Below are 21,538 nucleotides of genomic sequence, written 5' to 3' on the forward strand. Positions count from 1 at the left end.
AATTCCCTGTGCCTCTTTTCCATAAATCCAGGAACTCCCTGTGCCTTTCCCCAATAAATCCAGGAATTCCCCGCGGTGGGAGCTGAGGGATGGGAGCTGAGGGGTCCCAAAGGCATTTGGGGGTTGTGGTTTTGGGCAGCTCCAAGACTCTGGGTTGGGTGCTGCCATCACCTGGATTCTGAAATTAATAATCCATTAATCAATTAATCATCCATTGGGAAGAAATGGATCAATCAGGGAGGAATCCTTCCCTTCCAACCCAAACCATTCCAGGATTAATTCCATAATTCACCACCAAAGGAACTGTGACACTCACTGCATCTATGCCCGCGTTTATTTATACTGAACAGCTTTAAAAATACAGAATAAAATAGCTTTATCTACTATTATTCACAACATCTGGTCCAAATATTACATTTTTAAATATTTAGTTGTTTAATGAAGCAATGTTAGAAAAAAAAAAAAAGGAATAAGAAAAAAAAAATCCGTAAAAGAATTACACATCTTGGAACAACAAACAATAATCGAACAAAAAAACCCCCCAAAAAGAAACTTTTGCTGTTGAACAAAAAGAAAGTTTTACAGCCAAAGTCAGTCACGAAAAGTCATGGAAAAAAAAAAAAAAAAAAAAAAAAAAATTTATCCCCACCGCCTAAAGAACAGTCAATAGTTCGTTATGCCAGAGGTTGTTCTGAACAGACAAACACAGGAATTGTCGGGGCTGGCACACGGGGTGCCCAGGAGGGCAGAGCCACCCCGGGTCACCCACAGCCCGGCCAGAGCACCGGGGCGGCCCCAAGCCCATCCCAAACCTCCCCAAAAACACAAACCGCACCCAGGGGGGCTCTGCTGTAAAAAATGAGGGACCCCCCCACCAGCCCCGCTGGGAACAGGAAAGGAAAAGGGGAGAAAAAAGCGAAAAAAGCCGATTTTGGTGGGAGAAGGCCGCGAGGAAGGAAGGGGAAGCGGTGCTGGTCTCAGCCAGGCTGCTCAGGTGGGGGAGGCATCCAAGGGCTCAGCCAAACCAGCAGGCTCTGCCAGCGCCTGCAGCGCTGTTTGTACCCAAAATGTCAGGATCTGCACAAGTTTTTGGGGTTTAATGACCCAGTGAGGGGTTTTCTCCAATTCTGCCCCCGGGAGCCACGAGGGCTCAGCAGGGAGGAAACAACAAAAGGCTCCAGTTTTGGGTAGGAACACAAAGATGGGTAAATAAAGTATACACAACCACTATAGATTCGTCAATGAAGAAATTCTACCATCACATGACATTGTCATGACACTCATACCACTCCCTCCCAGGAAAACACCGCTGTTATCCTGAGTGGAAATGTTATTTTCTTAATATATGGAAATAAAATACTGCAATATTCATGTACAAACCAAGTTGTCATATTTCAAGTCAGTATTAAAAGGCAATAAAAGCAAATTTGGGGTTGAAAAGGTTTGAGCTTTCTGAGCCAAGTCCCTCCAATATGACAACGTGAATCAGTCATAGCTGTCAGCTACGAAACCTAAATTTCTATAGGCATAATTTGCAAGTATTTGCTTTAGAAAACGTGTTTCAACATGTCAGCAAGAACCCTTAATCGAACCTAAAAAAAATACAAGAGAATATCAATTACAAAAATCCCAAGTTACTTTGTTTGTATACACTGATGCCACCTCTGATATGACAAAATGAGATTTCTACCATGAATATTTGCCCTTCCCTCTCCGAATGTGGTTGAAACTTCTCAATCACCTCTTCGCTCACCTCTCAGCTGCCAACTTCCCTGGGTGCTTGGGGTTTGGTTGTTGGGAAAGGCAGGGAAGGACAGTGAGGAAAATCCAGCATTGGCAGTCGGGTCGCACCTGGACACACAATTTGCGTTCGATTCTCCCCAAACCTGCAGCTTCATCCTCTCCAGCCCTGCCAGAGCTTGGTACAGGCACCTAAATCCCTGGAATTTGGGATTTTAGTGCTCCCCAAACCTGCAGCTTCATCCTCTCCAGCCCTGCTCAGCTGAAAATCCCTGGAACTGGAATTTCACAGCAGCCACCTGGCAAAGCGACCAGGAGAAGGGACCAGGAGAAGGGAATGATTTAAGGTCCAAATTCCCCCCTGCAGCTGCACAAACCTGGGGTGAACTCAAGGATTTCTCCCCAAAAAATCACTGATCTTCCCCTGGGAGTGCCAGGAGGGGACAGGGCAGCTCCTCTTCCCAAAATTCACCCCAAACTTGCCAAGCCCAGCTCAGCCCAGCCCTTCCTGCACACCCAGGGGTCCCTCCCGAGCCTGGCGCTCACCTGTGAGCACTCACCCTGGGAGGAGGTGCCCAGCTGGGATCCAAACTGATCCAAACTGATCCAAACTGGATCCAATTCCAGCTGCTCCCAAGGGCAGGGGCTGAGGGGATGGGCACGAAGCACTGAAATGATTCAATCCAACAGAAACCTGGGCTGCACCTGCCTGGAGAGAGCTGTGGGGAAGGAAGGGCAGTTCTGCTCCAGGGAGGAGACAGGATTCATCCAGGATTTGCTGCCCTGGGACTTGGGAATCTCCACTGGGGACTCACCCAGGTTCCCTCAGCGGGGTGAGACACAAACTCTGCTCTCATCCCTCCTCTCTCTGCAGCCAGCTGGGAATTCAAAGCTTTTCCTCCCTCTCTCCACCTTTACAGGATAACCAGCTTTGGCATCTGGCACTCCACAGCCCCTCAGGCTGCACAGCCACCAGAGGGGGGTTTGTTTTCCTTCTGGATGGGCATTTTTAACCCCACTTTTAACCCTGCCACCCACTCTGGCCGCACACACAGCTGGGGGATGCGGGAGCTCCGTGCCCTGAGAAGAGCTGCCCACACCCAACGCGTGTGCAGGCAGGCAGGGGAGCCCAACACCTCGCTCCCTGGGGAGGAAAACACTGAAAAATGAGCAAAAATGACTTTTTTTTTTGTTTGTTTGTTTGTTTCACAGGCAAACCAACCTCGTCTACCACACGACGACTTCCGAGCAGCTCCGGAGTCCACGCGACGCCAGGACTGCAAACTACTGAGAGTTCCCCGAGGGAAGCAGGAACAAAGGCATGCTTGGGCATGGGGAAAGTGGGGGAAAACAGCTTCTGGAAACAGCCATGGCATGCTGAGAACGAGCTCCACGGAGCCATTCCCACTCTACACTACTCAGCTCCGTCCTTGCCCTCCCCACCCCAACCCGTCCATGCTTCAAAAACCCAGAACAAATTCCCCTGGGAGCAGACTCAGAGAAAACAGAGCTCCTGTGCTCCTGCCCAGTAGTCAAACTTGGATAAATAGCTCAGGGGGTTACAGGACCTACTGGTATGGTTTCCCAGGAATACAAAATGCAAGCACCGTAGAGCATTACTGGCCTTGAAATTACATTACACAACATTTCCCTGATGATCTCCACAGCTGAAAACGCTTTTGGGGCCACACTGAAGTCTAAAACTAACTTGCAATAGTAAGAACATTAAACAGGAATAAAACTGTTAATCATGAATGCATGATGAGCGTGAACACCCACATAACAGCAGAGCTGAGACTATTTCAGGAAAAAGGAGAAGATTTCTGAGTGGTGCCCTGATTGGACCCAATACCCGTGAAGCCATCGGCGGGTGAGGCCGCAGGTGCAGTGTCTCTGCTCCCCCAAAGCCCTTCCCAGAGCAATCAGCCTCTGCAGAAGCCCCACAAGAGGAGAAGAGCCACCACCAACAACAAACCCTGCTCAGAGCCGAGCGTGGCTTTCCCTGCAGGGAACAACTGTTAATTGCTTGGAGCTGCTCAGCTAATTAGCATTTCTGGCCAGGACACATCCTGCTGGACACAGGCATCCTGTGTGAGCTCAGCTCTGCCACCCCTGGAGCTCCCCAGGCTCCTGTGTCCCCCAAGGAAGCCCTGGCGGGGAAGGCAAAGGTGCAGAAATGAGAAATGCTGCCAGGAAAAGAAGGGGCTGCTGCAGCCTGAGCCAGCCACGGCTTCCAGAGGCAGAGTCATTCCAGAAACTTCTGCCTGAGCACTGGGGTGTCACCGAAAGCACAGAATGGAACTCTCCTGAGCTGCCAGCATCAGCTGAGCCGTTTCCAGGGCACTGAGAATGTGAAATCACTGAGCAGCATCCACGGGATCTGACAGGAGCTGCAGGAAATATTTCTCCTTTCCTCTCTTTTTTCTCCCCCTCCTTCTCCTAAGTTCAGCTTTCCTGGCGTAACCAACGCTGAGGGCTCCAATAAAATCACAATAAAAAACAAAAATCTGCAGCAGCACCTCCACAGCTCCACCTAAACCCATTAAAAACCAACAGAATTAGGTCACAGCTCTCTCCAAGTTCCCAACAGAATTAGGTGCACAGCTCTCTCCAAGTTCCCAACAGAATTAGGTGCACAGCTCTCTCCAAGCTCCCAAAATCAGCAGGATTTGCCCCAGAGACACCAGACCTGGCTTCCACCACCCACAGCAGGAAAAGCTTTTTTTTTTTTTTTTTTTTTTTTTTTTTTTTTTTTTTTAATCCGTCTCAGCTCTGGTTCCAGAATTTAAATGCAGATATACAAAACATATATTTTAATGCTTCTTAATCAGCAAGAAACTGCAAATACATCTTCGACTACAACTAGAGAATAGAATTTCAGCTAAGGCTATACTGTAGCTTCTGAGTCTTCATCTGAACTCCTGCAGCTGCTGCTTTTCCTGAAGCCTTTCCACGTGTACCCCACGAAGGTGGGGCTGATGGGCAGGAAGCTGAAACACCTGTATTTTTTAATGAAGTTCATGCCAAAAGGCAGATCATAGGTTTCCATGCCATCCAGGGATTTGCTGCCTTTGCCAACCCCTTTCTTCCACTTCCGAATTCCCCTTTCCTCGGGGCTTCCTAAAAATCAGAATAAAAGGAGGCAAAACGTGTTTATATTTATGGGTATCTTGACGTGGACACACAGCAGAGCCTGAGAGAAGAATGAAAACATTAAGGCTCAGCAAAGCTCTGGGAAGATGTTCCAGGCTCCTCCAAAAGGGCAAAACCCACATTGTCTGCTTTATTTTGTAACTGGAGGTCAAGGCAGATTATTCCTCTGGAATGGAAGCAGGTTTGGATCTCAAACCCAGTTTTACTGGAGACAGCTTTACTCTGCCTCCTGGAGACTGGTTTGGTTTTTATCAGGGCTTTTAGGTGTTTTACAGGATGGGATTTTAACCTGAGGCGTTCTCAGAGGAAGGGAGGGCAGCTGTGAGGATTCTGCTCCTGCTGTGGAAACAGGGATCTCCTGCTGCTGTTCTGCCCCAGGGAATTCTGCTTTTACCCTGGGAATTCTGCTTTTATCCAGGGAATTCTACTCCTTTTTCCACGGAATTCTCCAAGGGATTCTGTTTTTCTCCAGGGAACTCTGCTTATACACAGGGAATTCTGCTTTTATCCAGGGAATTCTGCATTTTTTTTTCCAGGGATTTCTGCCTTTCTCCAGGGAATGCTGTTTTTACCCAGAGAATTCTGCCTTTCTCCAGGGATTTCTGCTTTTATCCAGGGATTTCTGCCTTTCTGCAAGGAATGCTGCCTTTATTCAGGGAATTCTACTTTTTTTTCCAGGGATTTCTGCTTTTACCCAGGGAATTCTGCCTGTCTCCAGGGAATGCTGCCTTTCTGCAGGGATTTCTGCCTTTCTCCAGTGAATGCTGTTTATATCCAGGGATTTCTGCCCTCCTGCAGGGAATGCTGCAATTTTCCAGGGATTTCTGCCTATCTCCAGTGAATGCTGCTTTTACCCAGGGATTTCTGCCTTTCTCCAAGGAATGCTGTTTATACCCAGGGATTTCTGCCTTTCTGCAGGGATTTCTGCCTATCTCAAGGGAATGGTGCTTTTACCCAGGGATTTCTGCCTTTCTCCAGGGATTTCTGCCTATCTCCAGGGAATGGTGCTTTTACCCAGGGATTTCTGCCTTTCTCCAGAGATTTCTGCCTTTCTCCAAGGAATGCTGTTTATACCCAGGGATTTCTGCCTTTCTCCAGAGATTTCTGCCTTTCTCCAAGGAATGCTGTTTATACCCAGGGATTTCTGCCTTTCTCCAGGGATTTCTGCCTTTCTGCAGGGATTTCTGCCTTTCTCCAAGGAATGCTGTTTATACCCAGGGATTTCTGCCTTTCTCCGAGGAATGCTGTTTATACCCAGGGATTCCTGCCATTTCCCAAGGATTCCTGCCTGCCACTCTCCAGGAATGCCCCCAGGCCAGGGCTCCCATCCATGGCTCACCTGGGATGGTGTTGTCCAGCACGAAGGCCACGCAGCCCCCGACGAACATGGCCGTGGTGAGCAGCACGTTCAGCACCTGATCAATGCCTGCAATTCCTGCAGCAACAGGGAAAACCTGCTGGATTTGCATCACCCACACCCCCCTGAACCCCCCCAGGCTGGGCAGCAGCTCCTGTGCCTGGGCTCAGTGAGGGTTTGCTCTCAAAGGGCTCTGGGGGTTGATGCAGAACTTCCCCCAGGGCACCAGCACGGGACATTGTTCCCCAAAATGCAATTTTCAGGAAGTCTCAGCTGCTCACAGAAATGTCACAAAGCACCATTTCAGTTCCTACTGCAGGCACAGCTAATCTGAGCTAAGCAGAAAACCGTGGAGTGCAAAAGAGAAGCGTTCCGACTGTAAAATCGTCATTTCTAGATAACAATTCTTTTATAAATCTTTCATCTAAATATTTTCTATAATTACTCTATAAATAGTAATTATTATTTTAACAAATATTTTATAAATAATCCTTTTTCGTAAATCTTTACTTTTCGAAGGGGCAAGGATTCACAGCCCCAGCTATGGAAGAACATTGCACTAACCACATAAAGCTTGAGGGATCTGCTTCTCTAACCACTTACAGCAGGACAGATATGCCCTTAAATCCTGGTCTGAAGGCATAGTGGAAAGAAAAGTCAGTTAATATTTGGTTTAAAACCCCCAAACAAGCCCAAAGCAGTGAATTATTTCCTCTGAGTCCAGTGACACACACAGGCATGAGCACTGCTGAGGGTCACATGAAAACAGAAAACCTTCCCAGGGAACTCCTCAAAGCTACAATTCCATTAACAGCCTGCAAGGAAACTCACTAAAATTACAATTAACACCCAGAAACACGTCTGAGTGACAGAAAGTTTCAACCCCCAAACAAATCCCCGCCTTCCAAACTCTGGCTTGGTGCTTCCCCTTGATCTTTCAGCACCATTTTCAGCTCACATTCACCCGCTCAGTTTTTATCTCATCCCAGCTGGTAACTGCCCCCAGAGACAGCAGGAAAGCTCCAGCTGAACATTCCCTGTCCCACTGAACATTCCCTGCAGGTCTCAGCCTCCCAAAGAATTCTCTGACAGAGCTTGTCTGCACCTACAGCCTTTCCTGTCCGCATAACTTGGGTTTTTCCTCCATAATTTGGGGTTTTCCCCCACAATTTGGGGTTTTTCCTCCTTAATTTGGGTTTTTTTCCTCCACAATTTGGGGGTTTTCCTCCACAATTTGGGGTTTTCCCCCCACAATTTGGGGCTTTCCTCCACAATTTGGGGCTTTCCTCCACAATTTGGGGTTTTCCCCTATAATCAGGGTTTTTCCTCCAAAATTTGGGGTTTTTCTTCCACAATTTGGGTTTTTCCCCACAATTTGGGGTTTTTCCTCCACAATTTGGGATCTTTCCTCCATAACTTGGGGTTTCCCCCCCAATTTGGGGTTTTCCTCCACAATTTGGGGGTTTTCCTCCATAATTTTGGTTTTTCCTCCACGATTTGGGGTTTTTCCTCCATAATTTTGGTTTTTCCTCCACAATTTGGGGTTTTCCTCCACAGTTTGGAGTTTTCCCCTATAATTAGGGTTTTTCCTCCACAATTTGGGTTTTTTCCTCCACAATTTGGGGTTTTCCCCCATAATTAGGGTTTTTCCTCCAAAATTTGGGGTTTTTCCTCCACAATTTGGGATCTTTCCTCCACAATTTGGGTTTTTCCTCCACAATTCGGGATCTTTCCTCCACAATTTGGGGTTTTCCCCCATAATTTGGGATTTTCTTCCACTATTTGGGTTTTTCCTCCACAATTTGGGGTTTTCCCCCACAATTTGGGGTTTTCCCCCACAGTTTGGAGTTTTCCCCTATAATTTTGGTTTTTCCTCCACAATTTGGGGTTTTTCCTCCACAATTTGGGATCTTTCCTCCACAATTTGGGGTTTTCCCCCATAATTAGGGTTTTTCCTCCACAATGTCGGTTTTTCCTCCCCAAATTTGGGGTTTTCCCCCATAATTTGGGTTTTTCCCCACAATTTGGGGTTTTCCCCCATAATTTTGGTTTTTCCCCCATAATTTGGAGTTTTCCCCCATAATTTGGGGTTTTCCCCCATAATTTGGGCTCCTCCTCCTGCCCCTCTGCACCTGCTGGGTTTTCCAGGTGAGCACGAGGCAGAAGCGCTGCCGGGGAGGAGCAGGAGCACGTACCTGTGACCAGGGGGTTCTGTTTGAGGTAGCTGGGGAGCACGAGCCCAAAGAAGATGGAAAATCCCAGCACGAAGAGATTGCGAGAGGAATTGAGGTCGATGAACTGCAGGTTGGACAGACCCACGGCCGTGATCATCCCTGAACACAACACAACACCCCAAGATCAGCTTTTATATAACTCTTTTTCTTCAAAAAAAAAACCCCAAACCCCAGCAAAATATCCCTGGAGCTACCTCCCAGTACATTTGGGATAATTTGTCAGAAAAGTGCATGGGGTGTTCCCAATAGCACAGCAACTGCTTTTCCCTCTTTCTCCTTTTAATCTGTATTTTTAGAAACCAGCAAACCTGAGAAGCAGTGCACCATGAAACCACAGACCACTGCAACCAGAAAGAGAAGATTTTGGTAGATTATGAGGAAAGCAGTGTTGCTCTTTCTCTGGGGATTTCCTCCTGTTAAGCCAGCCAGTAACACCGCTTTGTGTTTTCTATATATTTTTATATCTATTTTATTTTTGTGGTTTATATATATTTATATATATTTTTATTTTGTGTTTATATATTTATATATTTATATATTTATATATTTATATATTTATATATTTTTATTTTTATTTTTGTCATTTTATATATTTATATATATTATGTTATATTTATATTTATATATATTTTACATAAAAGGATCCATCCTTTTCATTATAAAACACGCCTGGAGGTAGATTATTTGGAAAGGAAGATTTTGGTAGATTATTTGGAAAGGGAGATTCTGGTAGATTATTAGGAAAGAAGTATTTTGGTAGATTATTAGGAAAGCAGTGTTACTCTTTTCTCTGGGGATTTCCTCCTGTTAAGCAAGTCAGTTACACTGCTTTGTGTTTTATATACATATTATGTTTTACTTATATTTTTATATATATTATGCTTTATTTATATTTATATATTTTTATTTTTGTGGTTTATATATATTTTATATATTATGCTTTATTTATATTTATATATATATGCTTTATTTATATTTATATATATTTTTATTTTTGTGGTTTATATATTTATATATGATGTTTTATTTATATTTATATATATTTTATGCTTTATATATATTACTTTTGTGGTTTATATATATTTTTATATATATTGATATATATTTTATGCTTTATTTATATTTTTATATATATTATTTTTGTAGTTTATATCTATTTTTATATATTATGCTTTATTTATATTTATATATTTTTTTATTTTTGCGGTTTATATATATTTATATAGTTTTGGTTTTTTCTGTTTTGTTTATACTTATATATTTATATATACATTATGTTTTATTTATATTTATATATATTTTATGCTTTATTTATATTCATATGTTATTTTTGTAGTTTATATATATTTTATATATTATGTTTTATTCATGTTTATATATATTTTATACTTTATTTATATTTATATAATTTTTATTTTTGCAGTTTATATATATTTAAATAGTTTTGGTTTTCTGTTTTGTTTATGTTTATATTTATATTTATTTATATAATTTATATATTTTATGTTTTATTTATATTTACATATTTTTACATAAAAGAACTCATCTTTTTCACTACAGAACACGCCTGGAGGAGCAGAGAGGCTCCTATGATGAAGCATTCCTCCGGAGCAGCAGCCTTACCGAAGAGGGTGCAGAAGAGAGCGCCCAGCACGGGGTCGGGCAGCGATGCGAAGAGCGCGCTGAACTTGCCCACCATGCCCAGCAGCAGCATGAAGGCAGCGCCGTACTGGATCACCCTGCGGCTGCCCACCTGCGGGGAACAGCACAGGACACGGGTCAGGGCTGCCCCAGCCCAGCGCACACCTGCCCTGCTGGCTCCTGCTGCTCGCGTTCCACTGCAGCTCATTCCCGGCGCCGGTGGTACTGCACTCGCAGGTGAACGTATATATATATAATATATATTATAGTGTATATATCATAGTGTATATATATTATAGATACTAAATATATTGTATATATATTGTACTATATGTATCATACTATAATATATATATTATTATACTATATTATACTATATACGATACTATATTATACTATACTATATATATTATATATACTATATATAATACACTATATATATTATATATACTATATATAATATACTATATATTATATATACTATATATATAAAATATTACACTATATATATTATTCTGTATTATACTATATATATTATATATACTATATATATTATTCTATATTACACTATATATATATTATATATACTGTATTTAAAAATACTATACTATATTAAGAATACAGAAAGGACACTTGCTGAATGCTAAAAAGATGATTATGAAAACTCTTACTTGTGACTCTTTCCAGAGTCTCAGCACAGCTTGGCTCTGTTGCTCAGGTTTCATATATATATATATATATATATATATATATATATATACACACATATATATAATATAGTGTATATATATCTTATATATACTATATATATTATATATATTATACTAGATTACACTATATATAATACTATATTATACTATTCTATATATACATTATAGTATATTTATATTATATATACTATAATATATTTTAAAGTACTATACTATACTAAAGAATACAGAAAGGATACTTACTGAATGCTAAAAAGATAATTATGAGAACTCAAAACTTGTGACTCTGGGAGTCTCGACACAGCTTGGCCAATAAGACAAAACAACTCACACCAGAAACAAATAAAACAATCACCTCTGGATAAACAATCTCCAAACACATTCCACACAAGAGCGTGACACAGGAGAAGCAAATGAGGTAAGAATTGTTCTCCTTTTCTCTGAGGCTTCTCAGCTTCCCAGGAGAAAGGATTTTTCAGGGAATGCGAGTGCCACAGTGTGTGTGCTTCCTTTTGGTGCTGGAGGGCTCAGCTGAGGCACAGCTGCTCTGCGGCCGAGCTCAGCCTCCCCAGGCCAGCCCGAAAACCATCTGGAACTGCCACAGCCAGCAGGAAAGCTGGTGGAACCCAGCTATGGGACAGAAAGCAAAATGGAAATGGAAATATATAAATTCCATGTGCTGCTGCCCCGGGACACGGGAAGAGATGAAACCATTTGTGGGAAGGAGGGGCAGGATTTTTAGGCTTAGATCAGCAGCAGAGAGCAGGGCTGAATGCAAATCAGGCTGTGCTAACACTGAAACCAAGGGCCTGCACTTCCTTCCCAGTTTTATTTTAAGCATCCGAGATTCAAGCAAGCTCTCTGCAGTGCAGGGGTAGTGGATAAACCTGAAGTTGGTATTTTAACATCTCCTACTGCCACAAAAGGTGCCCCAGGGACAATGAAAACTCCTTTACATTAAGGTGGTTTCTAGAAAAGCCCTTTGCAGGTCCCCAGGTACAGAGCAGCATGGTTCAAAAAGGAAATATTCATTTGTTCATCATGTGTGACTGAGCTAAATGAGAAAAATGAGAAACTACAGATCCAACAGGTCTGGGGAGGGGAAAATCCTTCCTTGCCCCCATTCCTCACTGCTGAGCTCCGGGTGAGCTCCTTCCCCTGCAAGCAGGGCTCTGCTGCACCACAACTGCAATTACAACAGAAATTAGCCGGCAGCTTTCTCTGCTCTTTATAGAAATATTCATTTCTGCAGGGCCACCGAGATCCTGCCCTACAATTCTCTTCCTGCCAGAAACAGGCACATCCTTTGAAAAGCTGCATGACAGTGACATTTATTTATGCAAACAAATTAAAGCTGCTGAAAACATCCCAGGCAGCATTCAGCTCAGGCTCTGGATTTATTCCCAGCACACACACACTTATTTTGGAGTGATTATTTTGGAGTGCATCAAATGCTACCTGGAGCCTCCATTTCAGCATCACCACCATGGCAAGAGCTGCTTTAGCCCCAGCTAATCAGAGCTAATTGATCTTGCTCTCATCAAGTAAAACACACAAAGCTCAAAGGCTTTGCAGCACCCACCTCCAGCAGAATTTAAATTTAAGTGCAATTACACACCAATTTCAAGGGAGGGAAAAGCCCTGGTGATGCAGCACCGAAGATTTCCTCTCCCAATTCAACAGCAGAGCATCTCTGTGCCAAAATTCTAGCTGAAGCTGAGGAACTGCTGGGTTTAGGGGAATTAAAGTGCAGCAGGGGAACAAGAGCACAGCCTGGGCAGCTCCACTCCCTGCCACAGCTGCCACTTCAACTTTCCTCTGCCCCAGCATGAAATGCACACTCATTTCTGTGGGCTGCCCACAAAAACAAGGGCTGTTAATTCATCTCAACCCCCTCCAAGTAACAATGGGAAGGGAGCAGAACAGAATAAACCTTTCTTTAAGGGGTTTTTCTGAGCAGAACTTCTCTCCTAGGAGATTTCCATCAGCTGGGCGGTGACTGGTACAGACAGCAGATGGTGCTGTTAGTGCTGAATTGCACCCCAAAGCAGCAGAATCCCCCTTTGTGCAGCAGAAGGGAGGGCTGAGGACAAATACATCATTTATGTGTGATCAGATAATTTTCTATCCTTGCACAAAGGATTTATGGCTCCCACGTTCAACACCCGACAAGGTGGACCTGTTTACAACATAAATCACTCCTGGTGTTCCTTACCAAGGTTAAATTAACATCATCAGGCAGATTTCTCTGCAGCCAAGGCCCCCCAGCCCAGCCAGGCACAGAGCCAGCCCCACACGTGAGCAGAGGAGCTCCTCAAGCACTCACACATTTTATTGAGCAAAATCACCAGAAATACATAAACCCCTAAGCCTTAAAGCCAAACACTGAGGGTCCTTTTAGCTCTGAAATGACCTTGGCTGCAGCCCTGTGCCAGTGCCATGTCCCACTACAGACTCAGGTAAACCCCAAGCACCTCACGTTGCATTTTACTCTAAGAGGCATTAAAAAGCCACTTCCTGCTGATGCTTCCAGAGCAAGACACCCAAAGAGCAGAAATTTCTACACAGTTTGCAGTGTTTATGCCTCAACTCAAACCACCCCAGAGCCCTGGAATGCTGCCTGGGTTTTCCAAGAGATGGTTTATGCAGCAGTATCTGCTTTATGGGGATTCTAACTGCCTTTGACTCTGAATAAAAGGATTTTTTGAGGTTCCGATGAACAGTAATGCATTTCTCACAGACAAGAGCTGGTACAGACACTCAGAATGATCTGGGAAGTTTGTGTGCACAGGAATGGAGCAAAATGGGCTCCTGGAAGAGGATTATGAACACAAGGAACCCCTGAGGGCTCAGAGCAAAGCACTTCACCTTTGTGATGCCCAGGACCCCAATGTTGGGGCTGGAGGAGGTGGATCCATTCCCTGTCCCAAACACTCCGTCCAGAACACAGGAGAGCCCCTCGATGAAAATCCCCCTGGAAATCCCAAAGAGAACACAAGAGCCACGTTGGTACAGGCACCATTCACTGGGGGGCTCCTGAGTGCCACAGGGGCATTGCCCCACGTGGAATTACTGAAATTCATGGTTCAGGCTGCAACACACCTGGGAAACACACTGGAGTTCTGCCTCCTGAGTCTCAGATCCCCACACTCTTAAACTGAGGAAATTTATATTAAAAATCTAAATAAACTTTGGAGCTGCTCTGTTTCTAAACTGCATTCCAGGTGAGTCTTAGATCCCCACTTTCTTAAACTGAGGAAATGTATATTAAAAATTCAAATAAAACTTCAGAGCTGCTCTCTGTTTCTAAACTGCATTCCAGGTGAGTCTTAGATCCCCACTTTCTTAAACTGAGGAAATTTATATTAAAAATTCAAATAAAACTTTAGAGCTGCTCTGTTCCTAAACTGCATTCCAGGTGATTTTGACAATCCCAATTCCAGAACCAGTTTGGAGCTCTTTCCCTGTGGAAATTGTGCTGGTAACTCCCACAGACTCCATTAGGAATGGGACTGGGATTCAAATGTAACGAAACAACCCCAGATGTCATTTCCACCCTGGAATTCAGATCCTTGGTCCTTGTGTACCAAAGCGACCGAAACGCAGCGTGACCAAACTGCAGCATTTCACCCCAGAGCACATCCAAAGGGGGGAAAAAAACAAAAAACCCCACCAGGCTGAGAGAGGGGAGGTACTTGTGGCCGGGACAGACCTGTTGATGGCGTGGATGGGAGGAGGAGGAGCACAGGAGAGCCTGGCACAGGCGTAGTAGTCGCCGATGGACTCGATGATGCTGGCCACCACAGCACTGAGCATGCCGATCACTCCACGCTGCTGAGATGGTGGGCAGCCCCCACTGGACTGTGGAGAGAGAAAAACTGAAACCCTCCTGGCCCAGAAATGGGGTTCAGGACATCCTCTGGCTGTCCCGTGTGGCGGGGTTCACAGGGGTCTGAGGATGAGGGAAGAGACGAGGATCTGACTCCATGCTTCAGAAGGCTCGATTTATTATTTTATGATATATATTGTATTAAAACTATACTAAAAGAACAGAAGAAAGGATTTCATCAGAAGAAGAATGGTAACAAAAGCTTGTGACTGACTGAGACAGTCTGAGACAGCCGGACTGTGATTGGCCATTAATTAGAAACAACCACATGAGACCAATCACAGATGCACCTGTTGCATCCCACAGCAGCAGATAATCAATGTTTGCATTTTGTGCCTGAGGCCTCTCAGCTTCTCAGGAGAAAAATCCTAAGGAAAGGATTTTCCATAGAACATGTCTGTGACAGTCCTGGATTGCCCAAACCCCTGCCGGGGGCTCAGAGACCCTGGCACAGACCCCTGTGACTTTGATTTTAACTCATGGAAAAAATTATCAACCTTATATGAGGATCTACAAGCCATGAAAATGTAAGGAGAACAATAACTAGTTTGTCATGGGGTGAAAAATAGATTTTTGGGGTTTTTAGAATGGGGGTACAGGGGGAAAGATGGAGGAATCTGGGCGTGTCCAGCCTTTCTCCTCCTTGCTCTTGGCCTCCATCTCCTGCTGGGATGGTGGCACTTTTGGGTTGGTTTAGAGTAGAAGCTCACTGTCTAACACAGGTGATAGGTATTGGGAAGGAATTGTAAATATTGTACACGTAGTTTTCAGTATAAAAATATAAAAATAACACCACCCTGAAGGTGGTCAGAGTGCCTCTGTCTGTCCTGCTGAACAGACCTTGGCAGGACAGGAGAAAGAATTTTATAGATAAGGAACAATAAAAAAACCTTGAGAGCAAGAACTGAAGAGCTCTGACTCCTTCTTCGAGCGCCGGGCTGGGAAAAGAGACTTTAACACATCTCAGGGTCACTCTGAGCAGCTAAAGTCCCGAGACCCCAGCACACAGCCTGGCTACTAAACACACACAAACCTGGGGGAATTGTGCAGTGGTTTGGGCTGGGAAGGGCTTTTAGGGTCCCCCAGCACTGCCCAGGTCACTGCTGGCCGTGTCCCCAAGTGCCACATCCACCCTGCTGCTCAACTGCCCAGGGATGGGGCTCCGGCACTGCTGCAGGGCTGGGCAGCCCTTCTGGGCAAGAAATATTCCCCAAAATCCACCCTGGCACAGCCTGGCACTGTTCCCTAAACCCTCCTGTCCCTGTTCCCTATTTGGGATAAGATCCCAAATCCCCCCCTGGCTGTCCCCTCCTGTCAGGGGGTTGTGCAGAGCCACAAGTTCCCCCTGATCCCATTTTCTCCCCCTGATCCCATTTTCTCCCCCTGATCCCATTTTCTCCCTCTGATCCCATCTTCTCCCTCTGAGCCCCTTCCCCAGCTCCATTCCCTGCCCTGGACAGGCTCCAGCCCCTCCTGTCCCTGTCCTGAGGGGCCAGAAGTGACCCTGGGATTGAGGGGGCCCTCCCCAGTGCCCAGCACTGTTTATTTATCTTTGATGGGAACAACAAACCCCCTTCACTCTAACACAGTCTGGCAAGTTCAAGGAGATGAAAGGACCAAAGGAACAATTGCCAAACCAACTGCTTTGATCACACTTGGAAAAATCCCAGGGAATCATAAAACCTCACTAAAAAAAAAAATTCCTCCTGTTCAGGAATCAGGAATTTGAGCTACAGCTTGTGAGAAAACAATCCTGGCCAGTGAGGCAAATGCCACTGTATTATTACTGCTCCAAAAAGTCACTTTGGTCACAAGTTTAGTCGACCAGAGAGGATGGCAACAACCAGCTCTGATCACTGCACAAACACCTCCCAGCTCCAAATTTTTGTAGTAGAGAAAATAAGATTAATTTAAGCCTGCAGAAAAGCCTGGCAGGTTTTCCACAGCAATTGCCTTGATGCTTTTATCTCTTTGAAATAGATGAGCCTCCTGCAACAAAGGGATCTTCAGTCACACAGGAGTGAATGAACCTCACAAATACAAATGGGCTGATCAGGGTGGGGAAGTTTTCCTCCTCTTCTTTCCCAAAAGCTTCTATTCTTCATCTGCTGCTTTAGAAGTGGTTTCTTTTAAGAACCAAAGCATATGGGAAACCACAACGAAGCTGCCTCATCACAATGTGGCGGCACAGCTGATAATTCCTGTATTTCTATTCTAAAATAATATTATTCCCTAATTGCCCTGTTAATTTCTGAAGGGTGAGCCAGTTGTGCTATCTCACACCACAAACCCAGCCTTTAACAGCTTTCAACTTAGAGCTGGCCAACATAAAAATACCTCCAAAACATTGTGTGAAGTGTTTGGTGCTCCCCTGTAAGTAATTTCACTGCCCTCTGATAAGCAGGGCCTGGCATTCCCTGACTTGCCCGTGCCAGCAGTGCCTTGGCAAGTCAGGGCATTTTCCTGCCATGAACAGCTGTGCTCACCCTGGATGGGTGTGTTTGGGGCAGGAAAATGCAGCAGGCTGGGAGAAACTCGCCACAGAAGTGATTCTTCAGACAATGAGAGCCAGGGACTCCAGCAGAGCTGTAAAAACCTGTCCCTGGCACTGTGGAGCATTATCAGCATTGCCAAGGACTGATAAATCAGCCTTGATCTCCCTGTTAGAGGCGCAGTCACTCGTCAGCAGGAGTCACCCAGACCAATCCTGCAAAGTGCAGCTGCACAACCTCAGCCCTCCTTGGGTGAGACCTTAAGGAATCAGCTGAAAACAAGGAAAACCCAAAAAATATACACCAGCAGGCAATGAGAGTGGTGTGTGCAGGAACTGTGGACTGGTTTGGACTGGGAGGGACTGTCAGGGACCCTCATCAACAGGGACCCTTCCTACTGTCCCAGGCTGCTCTGAGCCCTGTCCAGCCTGGGACACTGCCAGGGATGGATCATCCACCACCCAAAGGTTATGGAATAAACCACTGAGAGAGACAGGAGAGCTCTGGAACAGGAGGAACGGCACTGCTGGGCTCTGGGGAACCAAAGGAATGGCCCTGCTGGGCTCCTGGGGAACCAGAGCTATGGAATAAATAACTGAGAGCCAGCAGAGCTGTGCAACAGCAGCAATGGCCCTGCTGGGCTCCTGGGGAACCAGAGCTATGGAATAAATAACTGAGAGCCAGCAGAGCTGTGCAACAGCAGCAATGGCCCTGCTGGGTTCTGGGGAAGCAGGGCTATGGATTAACCCATGGAGAGAGAGCCACCAGAACTCTGGAACAGGGGAAATGGCACTGCTGGGCTCCTGGGGAACCAGGGCTATGGATAAACCCCAGACAGGGCCAGCAGAGCTGTGGAGCAGCAGCAATGGCCCTGCTGGGCTCCTGGGCAACCAGAGCTATGGAATAAACCACTCAGAGAGAGCCAGCACAGCTCTGGAACATGAGGAATGGCCCTGCTGGGTTCTGGGGAACCAGGATTAAAGAATAAACCCCAGACAGAGTCAGCAGAGCTGTGGAGCAGCAGCACTGGCCCTGCTGGCCCCAGGAGCAGCACACTTACAGGGGGTAGGGCACCTTGAACCAGGGTGCCACCAGCAGCACCGGGCCCCAGGAGCAGCACACTTACAGGGGTAGGGCACCTTGAACCAGGGTGCCACCAGCAGCACCGGGCCCCAGGAGCAGCACACTTACAGGGGTAGGGCACCTTGAAGCAGCACACTTACAGGGGTAGGGCACCTTGAACCAGGGTGCCACCAGCAGCACCGGGCCCCAGGAGCAGCACACTTACAGGGGTAGGGCACCTTGAACCAGGGTGCCACCAGCAGCACCGGGCCCCAGGAGCAGCACACTTACAGGGGTAGGGCACCTTGAAGCAGCACACTTACAGGGGTAGGGCACCTTGAACCACGGCGCCACCAGCAGCACGCCGCGGCGTCCGTGCGCGCGTAGAAGCCGTACTTGGAGCTGTCCGGGGGAACACGTCCGTCACCGTGAAGATGAAGCACAGCAGCCAGGACACCAGGATGGCCAGGATGATCTGGGGACACCAGCACAGGGGGGCAGTGAGATCACAGCTGCCACTCTGGGGGTGCTGCACAGCCCAGAGCCTGAGCTGGGGGAGATGGATCTGTGGGGAGCTTTGGGGCCTGGATGGGAGGTTTGTATGGTAGGGATTTGTATGGAAAAGACATGCTATACACAGATACTGCATGGAAAATACATGCTATACACAGATACTGTATGGAAAATACATGCTATACACAGATACTGCATGGAAAATACATGCTATACACAGATACTGCATGGAAAATACATGCTATACACAGATACTGCATGGAAAATACATGCTATATACAGATAATGTATGTAAAATACATGCTATATACAGATACTGCATGGATAATACACCCTATATACAGATACTGCATGGATAATACATGCTATATACGGATACTGCATGGAAAATACATGCTATATACAGATAATGTATGTAAAATACATGCTATATACAGATACTGCATGGATTTGTATGTAAAATATATGCCATATATAGATACTGTATGGAAAATACATATATAGATATTGTATGTATAGAGTATGTAAAAGACATACTGTATGTATATAGCATGCAGAATACATGCCATATATAGATACTGTATGTAAATAATATGTAAAAGACATATTATAGGTACTGTACATAAATAGTATGTAAAATACATACTATATAAAGATATTGTATGGATTTGTATAGAAAAGACATGCTATATAGAGATTCTGTATGGATTTGTATGTAAAATGGATATATATATACATACTGTATGTATTCATATGTAAAATAGATATTATATATAGATATTGTATGTAAAATACATACTATATATAGATACTGTATGGATTTGTATGTAAAATACATACTTTATGTAGATACCGTATGCAAATAGTATGTAAAATACACACCATATATACTGTATGTAAATAGTATGTAAAATGCATACTATATATAAATACTGTATGGAAAATACATATTCTATTTAGATACTGTCTGTATCTATATATAGATACCATATGTATCAAAACCAACAACATCCCACCCCCACCAAAACAGTTGGTTTTTTGGTTGTTTTGGTTTTTTTTTTTTTTTTTTGGTCTAAGGAAGAACAAGTTCAACGACTTACAGGGAACATCTTGAAAAGCTGCAGCCTGTATGCAGTCCATCCTTTCTTGGATTTATAAATGGGCAAGGGAAATTTGACATTTCTGGCATACTGGGAGAACAACAGTACTAGGAAAATAGTCCTGAGGAAAAAAAAGGAGGATGAGGAGGGTGGGACAAGAGAGAAATGTCATTAGCACCAACATATCATAAATTCTTTCTAGCACAAACCTCTTCAGACCCTTTGGATGCAGAATTTCAATTTAAGCAGAAGACAAGGCAGCAAAATGATTAAAATTATTATTCCTCAAATGCCAAATCTGAATTCTGAAGAGCTGCAAAACTCAGCAGCTGCATGGAGATAAATGGATCAGGGACAGGCCCAGACTGAAGGGGGATTTTCAGTTCAAATTCCTGGGCTGCCCCTTCTGTCCCCCCAAACTCCACCTGTGGTCCAGGGCTGTCTGTAAAGCACAAAACTTGCTGCCAGCACCTGGCAAGAAACAGGGAAACTGGAGGGCTGGATACAGGAATTTTTACATTTCAAAATTTGCATCCAACTCCAAAGCAACTTGAGGAAATTTCTGCCAGGGCAATTTTTCTGTTCTTCAGAATTATTTTTTAATGCGAATCTTTCGCTAAATAGCTGCAAATGAAGCAGAATGGAGCCCAAGCCCCAAGATTTGCTGCCAGTGCAGTCCAGCAGTATTACATGTCTCAATTATTATTCATTTCCCCCTCCAGTGAAACTGCCAAGCTCCTCTAGATATCAAAAATCATTTTTTACAGCTAAAATAAGCCCCCGCTGTCCTGAAAAATCAGAATTCAGGGCACGTTGCTCAATTCTGAAGGAGCAATTCTCAATTCTCAACCCAGCTCTGCTCTGCAAGGGCCTCCCAAAGTCTGGAGCTGTCTGAAGCAGCAAAGCTCTGCTGAAATCTGAGATTATGTTTTTATCAGCTAACTTGAAAAATAAAGAGAGGATTTTCAGCCTCTCTTCTGCCCCGGATCAGACACAAACCAGTTTTCCTCTCCCTCAGTCTCCAGGAAAAGCAGGGGCATTTACAGCCCTCAGCAGAAAAGCAGAATATACACCTTTTCCATGCAGGAAACCCCAGAACCTCCCCAAAATCCACCACGGGCTCCCCTCCCTCCCACACCAGCCCTGAGGACAGGGAGCTTTGGATTTGATTTAGCACAGAGCTGTAAAAAAATACAATATTCAATTATTGCAATGAATTTTCCACTGGCTGCACGGGAGAGGGGCTGTGAAACAGCACCAAAGCCTTGAATGCCCCAGGAAAATCTGGATAAACACGCAAATCAGGAATAATTCTCCTTTTTGTAAGTATCAATGCAAATGTCTGATAAAGGGAATAAAGCAGCCATGGAACAAGTCAGGAAATTGGGAAACCTGCAGCTCCCAAAGGCCGCCAGCTGATTGTGCAGGGCCAGGGAGAAATGCAGGACCTTGATCTCCTCAGAATATCCAGGACAATTCCAGCAGCCACATCTCACAGAGCTGGAGCCGCTCCTGAGTGGCTCCCACCGCTGTGGAGCCGATTTCAACAATCCCCTGCACATTTCTGCATGGCCAAAGCCAGAAATATTTTATCGACTGGGTAACATTTAAATCCTGCTCCTGAATTGATTTTTTTTTTCCATCTGC

At 44.8% G+C, this 21,538-nt stretch overlaps 1 protein-coding gene across 1 annotated transcript in view; it reads right to left on the reverse strand.

The window, feature by feature from the left end:
• Positions 1-326: 326 nt before the first annotated feature.
• SLC23A2 (solute carrier family 23 member 2) overlaps positions 327-21,538 on the reverse strand; it is a 43,128-nt gene continuing 21,916 nt past the window's right edge. The window contains 11 exon segments of the mRNA XM_030964058.1: positions 327-4,860; positions 6,233-6,328; positions 8,446-8,583; positions 10,108-10,237; positions 13,704-13,809; positions 14,548-14,663; positions 14,665-14,696; positions 18,602-18,646; positions 18,649-18,693; positions 18,696-18,753; positions 19,892-20,012. Coding sequence (XP_030819918.1) covers positions 4,628-4,860; positions 6,233-6,328; positions 8,446-8,583; positions 10,108-10,237; positions 13,704-13,809; positions 14,548-14,663; positions 14,665-14,696; positions 18,602-18,646; positions 18,649-18,693; positions 18,696-18,753; positions 19,892-20,012 — 1,120 coding nt within the window. The 3' untranslated portion in view covers positions 327-4,627.

Source organism: Camarhynchus parvulus, chromosome 22, assembly GCF_901933205.1.
Source record: "Camarhynchus parvulus chromosome 22, STF_HiC, whole genome shotgun sequence".
NCBI classification, from domain to species: Eukaryota; Metazoa; Chordata; class Aves; order Passeriformes; family Thraupidae; genus Camarhynchus; species Camarhynchus parvulus.